Raw genomic sequence first — 12226 nt, forward strand, 5'->3', positions numbered from 1 at the left:
TAGGCAGAAAAATACTTGTTGATGCCACATTTCTAAGCACCGTATAACAGTTGAGCGTACAATATGTTACACTTACAGTTTGCAGATCTTCATATTTCTTCATACAACATTCACAATACCCTTTCTTTTTCTTATCCTTTAGAGGAAGTTGAACTAGACCACCACAGTCTTTGTCACTATTTGTTTTGTTTCTGTTAGCAAAAAAAAAGTTGTATGTATGTAAAGAGTCAGTTATCTGTCCATATGAAGTTGGACCTTTAAACTTGCTAACTATAAAATGGTAAAAATGTTAAGAGAACCAAACATTTTAGAACATCAATCAAATCAGAGTGAACAAAGATTCATTTCAGAGGACAGAATACTGGACTAGGACTTAGGAAACCTGGCTTCTATTCCAGGCTCTGGCACTGGCCTCCTGGGTGACCTTTGACAAGTCCCTTTGCTTCCCTATGCCTCATATCCCCCATCTGTAAAGTGGGGACAATGATAATTACCTCCTTTTGTAAAGCACTTTGAGATCTACTGATGAAGAATGCTATGAGTTAGGTATTAACAGCTGAAGATGTAAAATGCCCCTGATCCTTCTCATATTAAACCCCAGAGGGTTGTTTTCAGCAACTGTTCCTCTACTTCCAGAGCCCTCACCTGTGGAGTCCTACAAGGCAGGAAGCGAAGATGTTACCTACATCAAGGGGAGAGCTTCTCCCATTGGTGTAGGTACTCCACCTCCCCAGCAGACAGTAGCTATGTTGACAGGAGAAGCCCTCCCGTAGACATTGCGCAGTCTACACCAGGAGTTAGGTTGGTATAACTACATTGCTCAGGGGTGTGGATTTTCCACACCTCTGAGCAACGTAGTTATACAGACATAAGTTCCTAGTGTAGACTAAGGAAAAATTAAGCAGAAGAGCATAATTCCAGAGGTTTATAACTATCAGAGGATACCTTCCTTGCCCACCCCAATTCCTGACAAAACAAATAAAAAAATAAAAAAAAACACACGACACTCTCTCTCTCTTTTTTTTTTTTTGAGAAATATTAAGTCCAGGAGGGTGCCTTCCAACCACCTCACCTCTATACTCTTAGTGCTAACTTAGGTGACAGGAGCACTACCGGAAATCCCTACAATGCCCTGAAAGTTTCTGCTGTGTTGCATTTCCCTCATTTTTCACAAAGCCATAGGCATTACAATCAAAGCAGATAGGAAGCAGGAGATTGACCATGGCAGCATCAACAGAGAGAACCACTAGCAGTGTACCATTGAGAGTAGTATAAAGGACTGGGGCAGTCCAGAAGCTATTATGTATTAAGATAATAAACATAACTGACTGTCAATTTAGATGATTTTTGACTGTGCTCTTAATTTTAGAACAGGTAATGATAGGTGCATTATTTAAATTTCAACCCAAAAGGACAAAGTGAGAAAGTTATGAAAAACAGAAAAGAGTTTTAGAATGAAGTTATCATCTCAGCGCACCACCTCTATAATTCAGTACAGTGAATGCTGTAACATCAATTTTAGAAGTCAATGCCATAAAGCAGTTCCAGCGGCCTAAATGACTGGTTGGAAGGAGTTCAGGGTCAGAATCAGAGCCTGATACTTCAGAAAGCACCCCATTAGACACTTAATTAGATAAAAATCACCCATGTAATTTGCCAAAAAGCATAACTTTGAATAGCAGTGCTCAAAGTGCAGCCTGAGTGCCAAATACAGCACGTGACCATTTAAGTGCAGGGTAAGAACAAAGCTGATCAACTGCATATTCTTATTGCCTGTATATTCATGCAGTAAGTATTCACCATTCACCTCTCAAGGAAGATACAAATTCAAGCAATATTAGGGTATGGAACATTTTGTTTTATTTAGAGAAAATTAAGTTTACATGTAAATTAAGTGCATTCTTCACCATCATGTAGTTTGGGCACCATGACTTAGGATGATAGTTTTAAATAAATTTAGTTAACTTGTAGCTTTTTACTGGCAAGTTAAAGTGAACAGCTCTGGAGCCAAGATAATTCATTTCTTGCTGTACTTACTGGAGGGCATCCAGGAGGAGGATAGAGGCAAGGTATCAGCAGTGGAAAGGAGGAAAGAGAAGAAGTGTCACAGCCTGCACTGACCCACAGCAATATGTTTATGATGCCTGCATTTGTACGTCCAAAAAAGGACATAAAGAAAGGATAAAGGAAGGAGAAAGAAAAACGGACAAAATTACCAGTAGATTCAACAAATGAGACACTGGTATTGGTATAGAGCCCCATGTAAAACTAATACTAAGAGGGTCAATTTCTTAGAGACTGAAGAAGGAATTTCCGTATTTTTTCCTCAACAAACCTTTGTTTAGACTGAGTTTGCTTTTGGCCACTAGCATTCTTCTTATCTACATCAAATGGACTATAAGGTTTTGGAGCAGAATAGTTGAGAACAGGAAAGCTGGATAATTGCAGATAAAATGGTCTGTAACGGCTGTAATAGACAAGAAAATAGTTGTATTAGAATAATCAAACCTGAAATACAGACAATAAAACATCTATTTAGAGCAAATTAAATACACCCTTATATTCAGAACCAAAAAAATAATGTTTTTCTTTCTTTCTGGCAGCTCATATACATGCAATTTATTATTGCCTCCTATGAATATCAAGCAGTTAGCTATCAGACAAGATTATGAAATATTTTCCTTCTTCCTTCCCTCAACTTGGTGCTTTTTTCAAATCATAAGATTTGCTTCTGGTGGCTATAGCTGTATTATGCATAACATCATATTGATGGCTTTTGTTCCTCCTCTGCATGCAATCTAAGAGCTTGCTAGAGTAGACTGCAAAGCTAAGAACTGCTCAGGTAAATAGTGTATTCATGTCCCTGCGGAATACAGATAGCACTTCCGAACATAAACCCATCAATTTTATATCTTTTGCACAGTTTACAGTTTATTAACTAGAAAAAAAATCAACTCCAAGGAGGGAGAAAGATCAGTGTATGTGTACATATGCAAAAAACTTTCATAAACAACTTAAGGGAATTATTGCTGCACAGAACTGTACCTGAAGCTACTGGATCTAGAAAGGTTGCCTAATCTGCAAGTACATTCAAATATATTTAAAATATGAGAGCAGTGAAGTTCTTCATTAAATAGGAATTCTGGTATTTGGCTTTAGCTCAATTTTTCAAATCTCTAATAAAAGCTGAATGGTCTGAAGAAACCCACTGCCCCACCCAGCTACCTGCAGCATTCCCAGCTCAGCTGCTTGGTCTCCCTTTCTCTTTATGAACAGATATTTGTATATTATGTAAACAGCCAGAAGTGTGTTAGGTGCTTTACATATATTGTGAGGTCAATGCCTCAAAAATAGCAGTCTAAAGGGCAAATCCATGCTTATTTGTGCTTTTCCTTTCTTCTTCTATTCAGGTTCTTATGCTGCACCTATAGCCTTGTCTATTTGCCAATCCCTGCCATGTTTATTTGCCTAATTTATGTCAACCTCTCTCCCCCTTTCACTAGTGCTAAATCCCTACCACAACTATGGGAGCCTTCTGATGTACACTATAAAATTATGATGGCTCAGAAAAAGTCTTCAGATGTGTGACTGGCCAGTGAGTCTGGAGTTAGCAAGGACCAGCATAAAATGGAAGCTAATTACAAATTGAGATGGGAAAAAAATTACAGCAAAACTGCATTTATGCTTTCGGACTTGACTAAGCTCACATTTTCTTGTTGAGCTTTCTTGTTTCTTGCCAACTCTCACATTTTTGATTGAGACTAAGACTATATTTACACTACAGCCTATGATGGCAAAACTTATGTAGCTCAGGGGTGTGAATATCCCCCCCCGCGACATAAGTCACACCAACATAAGCATTCGTGTGCACAGTGCTGTGAGAGTGGAAGAGCTTCTCCAACTCACATAGCTTATGCCACTCACAGAGATGATTTTTTTATGCCAACAGGAGAGCTCTCTCCTGTCGACATAGAGCGTCTTCACCACATGCGCTGTAGCTTCAGGATTTGAACCTAAATCAGCTCTCAGAGACAATCTGGTCCACAGTATTCACATTTGGAAAATGTTATAGTTTTTCTTTTAAAATTGGAATTTGGTACATTTTAATATTTCAACTGCATGAAGGATGGGGGCCAAATCCTCTGATGTGCCAAGCTTATATCTGCCATAGCTGAGGAAAGGAAGGCAAGTTGGTTCCAAGTAACCTTTCAATTTCCCTGGTGCAGAGCTGGCTAGGGGCCATAACAGCTACCAGCATAACTTAAAGCAATCTAAGGACTTCTTTAAAGTTATACCTGCTGCATCAGTCCCTATGAGACTTCTGTGCCAGCCAAGGACCAGGCAGCATGCCATGTGCTCTGGCACAATCCCTATGTTGATGGAGAGAAAATCCTTCACTGCCTCTGTAAGATCACTTTCTGGGTACATCTGGCTCCTGAGGCAGTGCAAAGCCAGAGCTGAGGAGCTATTCCAAGGAGCGTATCTCCTCTCTTGACAATTTCAACTGTTATTTAGAATAGTTATGATAGAAAAGCATCAGTGTCGGGCTCTCAGTTGTTTAAGAAAAACAAGACATACTTTCCAAGAGTCCTTTTTAGTTACTGCAACAACCAGAAAAAACACTGACATGCTGAGGCCATTGAGCTAGTTGTAATGTACTGTCATCTAAGGGGTCTCATACCACATCTCACTGGCCTCCACATATTTGGAGTCACCTAATTTCTCCCTGTTCTGCTGCCATCCCTACTTTGTAGTCTGGTCTATACTACAAAGTTAGGGTGACATAAGTTGACTTGTTTCAACATAGTTTTACATGCATATACACCTTAATTTGTCTCCCACCAATGTAAACACCCCGTTCCATTGACGCAATACCACCACCTCCCGGAACAATGCAGTCACAATCAACCTATTTCTGTCAATGAAGTGCAGGCGATGCTAAACCTGGGGCAGGACAGGAATGAGCAGCAATGCTGGGTGAAAGCCAAGGAACTCTGGCAGACATATCAGAAGGTGATGGAGGACAACAACCTATTTGAAAATGGTGCCCATCTGATTCACGTGTTTAGAGAAAAAAGCACTAACTTTTCATTCTTCACTTTACTTGTAAAATGTTAGAAAAATATGGCAGTCTAATTTACATAATCCACATCACTATCCTGTGCTCTGATAGAGTTAGAAGAAAGGAGGTAGAGGTGGCTTTTTAGGCTAGGCAGGGGGTCCACAATTCTCCTCATAGGGAGTACTTTGTTTATCTGAAGAGGAATGTCCCCTTTATCCTCTTGAATAATCTTGATGAAACTTTCATGGAGATGCTCTGCAATCCTCTCTGAAACATTTGTAGGGCTGGTGGCCTTGGTGATGTCTCCTATTGCAGGAGAAGAAACAAGCCGCTCTGTGATGAGTTCTGCTGGCACCATTGCAGCAAACAAGCTACCAGCATATAGACCCAGGTGGCCTCAGGTACCAGCAGCAGATGCGTCCTCTGTGCCCTTGTCACCCTAGAGCAGGGGTGGGCAAACTTTCTGGCCCGAGGGCCACATCTGGGTATAGAAATTGTATGGCGGGCTATGAATGCTCATGAAATTGGGGTTTGGGTGAAGGCTCTGGCTGGGGGCTCTGGGATGGGGCCAGAAATGAGGAGTTCAGGATGTGGGAGGGGGCTCCGGAGGAGTTTGGGGTGCAGGAGGGTGCTCCAAGCTGGGATCGAGGGGTTTGGAGGATGGGAGGGGGAAATCGAGGCTGGGGCAGGGGAGGGGCTATGGAGTGCAGGCTCCAGGCGGCCTCAAGCAGCCCCCGGACGCAGCAGCATTTCCCACTTCCAGCTCTTATGCGGAGGTGCGGCCAGGTGGCTGTAGTCTGCCCGCTGCCCCGTTGGCAGGTGCTGCCCCTGCAGTTCCCATTGGCCGCAGTTCCCAGCCACCGGGAGCTGCGGGGGCGACACTTGGAGCGGGAGCAGCACACAAAGCCCCCTGGTTTCCCCTAAACATAGGAGCTGGAGGGGGGGACATGCGGCTACTTCTGGGAGCTGCGGCACACATGTGTGGAGTAGCCCCCACCCCCGCTTCCAGGCTGGAGCACGGGAGCGAGTCAAGCCTCAGACCTCGCTCCCCAGCAGGAGCTCGAGGGCCGGATGTGGCCTGTGGGCCATAGTTTGCCGACCCTTGACCTAGAGCATGAGGTATCAGCCAAAATCACCACTGCCTGTAAAACATTTGCAAGATTCACTCAAACTTGCACTTTCCCTGTACTCGGGCACCCACTAGGGCACCCAGCATCTAAACCAGGGATGGGGAACTATGGCCCACAGGCCAGATCGGGCCTGCTGCTTCAATTCATTCGGCCTTTGGCAAGTCTCTGTGTCACGGGCTGGAAGCCCCAAGCCTCGGTGTTCCCCTATGGGGCTGGAGCCGCGAGCGCCGGCTTGCCAGCAGCATGTCCCTGTGCCCCTCGGCAGAGAGGCGATCAGGGAAGTTCCGCTTGCTGCTCCCGCCCCCCAGTGCCAGCTCTGCAGCTCCCACTGGCCAATGAGAGCTGCGTGGGCAGGCAGTGCACACTGTGCAGAGCCACTTAGCCCCTCTGACGAAGGCCTGACCACTAGACATGCCGGCTGCTTCTGGGAACAGGCGCTGCTCGGCCGGAGTCCGCACCCCAAACCTCTCCCATACCCCAACCCCCTGCCCCACTCCAGAGCCCCTAACCCTAGCCGGAGCCCTCACCCCAAGCTCCCCCCTGCACCCCTCATTTCTGGCCCCACCCCGGAGCCTAGGGGAAGCCCCAAGCCTCTACTGCCCCCTCCCGGTGGGGCTTTGTGTGGCCCCTGACTGATTTTTCCTGTGGGTCAACTGCCCCTGATGGAAAGAAAGATTCCCCACCCCAGTCTAAAACTTCCATGCAACAGTTTCGCCCTCCCACTAGTCCGTATTCACCTTGGCATGAGCTGCAAAACAGTGCTGTAATGAGGTACTCCAAAGGTAAAGTGATAATTAACATTTCTTATTAAAGGTATTTATGGAAATAACATAAGAGAGTTTTAAGACTTCTCTTTCCCTTGGTTACATCTGTAAATCTAATTATGTATCTATCTATCTGTTTTAATCAGCAACCTCTGGCGTGGTATGCTTGAGAGGTGGACCCTCCATGCCGGCTGAATATTTGACCTGGATCAGGCAAACAAGGCAGGATATGTTCTGCAAGATCCTCCAGTTCTCTACAGCTGCTGACTGCGAGCATGACCAAATGACCAAGAGTAGTGTGAAGAACCAAGAATGGAAAGTGTGGCTGCTGCTTGAGAGGCAAAGAGACTGAAAGTTGCAACAGGAAGGGCACCGGGATATTCTGGTTTGTCTCAGGCAACAAACACAGATGTTGCAGATCCTGAACATAACTGAACTAAATGCCTGAAGACCTGGACACAACCACCATTCCAATCACTGGAAAACTCCATAGTCATATGACCTCTCAGCATAACAGGTGGCAGCACCGCACAAACCCTTACTACCACTCCATGCCAGGAGAACTATGACTGCCCCTACACTAATCTGATAACTACAGGATCAGCCACCAAGCAGAGTGTGCTACATGTTTTTAACACGAATAAAACATTGTAATAAGTATTTAAAAACCAAGAAAATAATTAGCCTACATGTTTACATATTATTAAGTATGATCACCCTGATGGAATCCACAAAATCCTACCTCCATACTTCAGCACTGGCATGGGGGTGAAAGGGGTTCGACAGCGAAGCATGGCAGAGCGTATGTTCTGGCAAGTCTTACCAAGCCAAGGAGGAGTCGAGCTAGCATCCTGAGTAGTAGGGAGTCCGACTGTACCTCTATTACTCTGGGGCAACCTGGCCAAAGTTGAGGGGGTACCGCAGCTATAGGGCACAAGGGCTGGCACCCCGAATGCACTGCTGCAAAATTCTCCTGCCAAACAAGCCGCACAAAGCAGAATAAACCAGGAAACTGAGCAGAGACTCATGCGTCAGCCTGACCAATGCTCACAACCCGGGGTAGCACAGGATTAAAAATGGAAAATGACTAAAAGAATAGTCCAACTATTTGTTGCAAGTCACAACACAAGAACGCTATAATCTGATCTGTACATCAATACTTACATTGAAGTCACAAGATCAATAAAAGCAAATATCATCGGGATATATGAAACAAGAAGAACCAAAGACCTCATTGCACAATGGAAAAGCAGAGAGCAAATATTCCTAGGAAGATCATTAGACAATAGAGCAAGGACTGTAGGCATTGGATTCATGGTCAGGAAAGAAACAACTGCGACATCATATCACCCCGGATAGCAGTTCTCACACTTCAGATAAAACGAAGGAGAACAATTAAAATTATTCAGGTGTATGCTCCCACGCAGCAAGTGGAAGACGAAGAAATGGAACATTTCTACAAAGAGCTGGAGGGGGCAATGCAGAAAAGATCCACCTACACAATTATCCAAGGGAACTTCAATGCAATAGTAGGTGGAAAGGAGAATGAGAAAGAAAAGTATGTGGGAAAATTGGGTAAAAGGTGTAAGAAATGATCCCGGAGCACGTCTGGTTGCATTTGCAGAGGCAAACCATCTCCACATAATGAACACGATATTTCAAAAAGAACAGCTTTGGTAGTGGACATGGAAAAGCCTGGATGGAATCACACTGAATCAGATTGATTATGTAATGATGGATACCAGAAGAATCTTCAACAATGTAGTGACAATAGGAGAATGAATCATTTGCACAGGCTCAGAACATTGTACATTGCGCTCAAAACTATGCGTTGACAATGCTTACGAAGACTGAGTGAAGAGAAGCCAGAAACCGAAGCAAAAATGGCACTTCAATTAAGAGACATTTGCACAGGAAGTAAGTGAAATGGACCTCGAGTATAAAGGTCAACAAAGACATTGATGAGGACTACGAAGAGTTTATCTTGCAGATAATCTCAGCCGCTAAGAAGGCAAAAGCACTGAAAATGCTGGGATGCAAGCAGAGGACCAGTGAGGAAACTGTAAATCTGATGGCGAGAAGGGCGTGCATGAAATTAGAAGGAAAAATGGACAAGAATACAGAACACTGTGCAAAGAAATTCGTGTGAAGATCAAAGAAGACTACAAAGACTTTAGAAAGAAGAAATTGAGATAGGCGGACGAAAAGAACGAATGTCTGAAGAAGGTAGAAAGGGATGTTAGGCTGAAACAGATAATGCTGGCAGTGCTGAAAGATGAAAATGGTGAAAGGACATCGGAAAGGAGCAAGATGAATGAAATATGTACAAAATTCTACAATGATCTCTACTCCTCGCAGGTCAATGTCCAGCGTACACCGTCAAGGCAGCAGGTTACAGAAGAAGTTCCCGACATTAGGTGGGAAGAAACTGAATACACAGTTCATAACATAAAGAGAGGGAAGAGTCCGGGAGTGGACAATATTTGGCCAGAATATCTGAAAGCAGGGGAAGATACTCTCTTCAAAGCATTGTCGCAATGGTTCACCATCCACATCAATAGCAGGCGTGTTCCAGATGTATGGAAGAAATCGAAAACAATGCTATTGATGAAGAAAGGCGATCCAGAAGAACTGATCAATTACCATCCGATCATACTCCTCTCACAAGTGTATAAAGTCTTCACCCGCATCATACTCAATTGGATTAAGAAGGATCTTGAAATGCACGAAAGCAGAGAACAAGCTGGTTTCCGCTCAGGATATTCGACAATTGATCACATCCACTCAGTTCGGCAGCTCATCGAAAAATGCAAGGAATACAACGTACCATTGTGTATTGCATTTGTCGGCTACAAAAAGACATTAGACTCGGTGGAGATTAACGCTGTACTCAATGAAACTGGAATCGATCCGAGGTACACTGACCTGGTAAAAGAAATTAATCGCAATTGCTCGACAGAGATAACATTATTCAATGTACCCTGCATCATTACTATTCACAGAGGAGTCGAACAAAGTGACACAATCTCACCGAAGCTGTTTGCAGCAGTACCGGAGTCGCTGTTCAAGAAATTGACCTGGGAAGAAGGAAACAGAAGTGATGGAGAACAGTTAACACATCTTCTCTTCGCTGACGACTGCATAATACTGGAAAGGACACAGCAGAACTGGAGAACAACTTGCAGTAACTGCAAACACTTTCACATGATATCAGGTTGGAAGTGAACATGTCAAAGATGAAGTGGATGCGGAATGAGCACTGTGCAGAAGGAATCATCACTGTAAATGGGAAAGAAATCGAGATTGACAAATATATTTACCTGGGTCAGCAAATGAGCAGAGACAACTCATTCGAAGGGGAATGCAGTAGGAGGCGAAAGGCAGGATGGGCAAGCTTCAACAAAATAAAGACGTCTCTAATGGATGATGAACTGCCCATGAAGAAAAGCAAGAACTGTTCAACTCCACTGTTCTGCCAACAATGATATATGGAACAGAAAGCTGATCAATGACAAAAGTGGAGAAAGAAAAACTAGAGGTCCCCCAGAGAGCCATGGAAAGGTGAATGTGTAAGATATTGCTCCGTGATCATATATCGAATGAGGCGATTAGAAGGCGCACAGATGTGACTGATGTAGTGCAGGCAATGTGTGATGCAAAGTGAAGATGGGTGGGTCATGTAGTCTGCAGGCAAGACAATAGGTAGACAGCTCACATCAGTGACTGGATCCTCGGAGACCACAAGCAACTGCTGGGCAGAACAAAAATACGCTGGACAAAATTCTTTGGCCAGAAATGGAAAGAATGTGCTCACAACAAAATAGAATGGTGTGGCGTCAACTTGCGTTCATGGAGGGATGGACAAGGACAAGCTAGACAAAGGTGATGATCAACCTGATTCAGTGGAGCTAAAATGCTTATTTGCACTTTAACTTTGTTTCCTGTTTATTTGCATAAAATATATATATATATTTTAAACTTAAGTGTATATCTATTAGTTTGCAACAAGCATAAATGCCATATTGCAAAATTACTTTTCAGGAACCAATAATCAGTCCATGTTTAAGTTCAGTAGCTCACAAAAGCATCACACAACACTACTACGGCTGACTTAAAACATTCTTTTAAGGCATCCCTCAACTGCATAGCCCCACAGATGGCTCTTCTAACAGTACTTGTATCTGGCTGTTCAAATTCAGCAGCCAGCTGGTCCACCTCACCAACTCCCCCCCAGCCAATTGCCTTTCTCAATCATCTCACCAATATTATGTGATGTACAACATGCAGCAACAATAGAAATGTTTGCCTCACTGAGATCCATCCTAGTCAGTAAACTATGCCAGCAATCTTTTAAACTACCAAAAGCACATTCAAAATCATCCTGCAGCTGTTGGAAAAGTCCTGCGTTGTTAAGATATGCGCGCCATATACTTTCCCTGTCCAGCCCACACCGATATCATTGAAGCGTTCCAGATAATCCACTCCACCAGGGCTGGCATAATCATGGAAAAGTACCTCTTTTAGTTTATGTATTCATTGGCAAGGTAGGGTAGTGCCAGAAAAGGGATAACAGAAAAAGGTGCTATCTATGGCAGCACCTTAGTTCAGGAACTCCATTGCTTCAAATCCACCTACTACTTCCTGCACGTTGACAAGAGTCCCAGTCCTGTGCAGTGAGATATACTTATTGGCCTTGCACTCTTGGATGACAATGGACCCCACTGGATTTACTAACTCTGAACTGACCGGCCACTGATCGATAGAAATCGGATGTTGCAAACTTCCAGAGCAAAACTGCCACTTGCTTTTCCACTGTCAGTGCAACTCTCATTCTGGTATGTTTGCACTGGATGGCTGGGGCAAGCTCAGCACACAGATCCAGGAACATAGCCTACTGAATTTGAAAGTTCTGCAGTTACTGCTCATTATCCCAACTCTGCATTATGATATGATCCCCAACACTCGTTTCTCAGGCCCAGAAGCACCATCTACCAGGTGGAGTTGCTCCATGAATGCCAGAAACAACCTGACATTTTTATTCTGTGTCCATCATTATCCATTCATCATCCTTGAACATTTCCTCTTCCTCAATACCACCAGTTATGGTAATATTCATTGAAGTTCCACAAATACAAAAGAATTGTGGATCCTCTAATTAGCAATGGTTATTAGAATTGTGCTGAGCTGTGCAGGGTTCAGGCTTCTACCAGAGGGATGGTAGAGATGGAAAAGGACAGGCAGGATTTTGGGAATTTAAAAAACGATTCAAA

General features: G+C 43.7%; 1 protein-coding gene and 1 pseudogene across 1 annotated transcript in view; both read right to left on the reverse strand.

Annotated features, from left to right (window-relative positions):
- LOC128831333 (protein DBF4 homolog A-like) overlaps window positions 1–1223 on the reverse strand; it is a 6155-nt pseudogene extending 4932 nt beyond the window's left edge.
- An 814-nt stretch (window positions 1224–2037) lies between these two features.
- DBF4 (DBF4 zinc finger) overlaps window positions 2038–12226 on the reverse strand; it is a 29410-nt gene continuing 19221 nt past the window's right edge. Inside the window, exons 10-11 of the mRNA XM_054020553.1 lie at window positions 2336–2467; window positions 2038–2144 (exon numbers count right to left, since the gene is read on the reverse strand). Coding sequence (XP_053876528.1) covers window positions 2105–2144; window positions 2336–2467 — 172 coding nt within the window. The 3' untranslated portion in view covers window positions 2038–2104. The remainder of the gene's footprint in view (window positions 2145–2335; window positions 2468–12226) is intronic.

This window comes from Malaclemys terrapin, chromosome 2 (assembly GCF_027887155.1).
Source record: "Malaclemys terrapin pileata isolate rMalTer1 chromosome 2, rMalTer1.hap1, whole genome shotgun sequence".
Classification (NCBI taxonomy): Eukaryota; Metazoa; Chordata; order Testudines; family Emydidae; genus Malaclemys; species Malaclemys terrapin.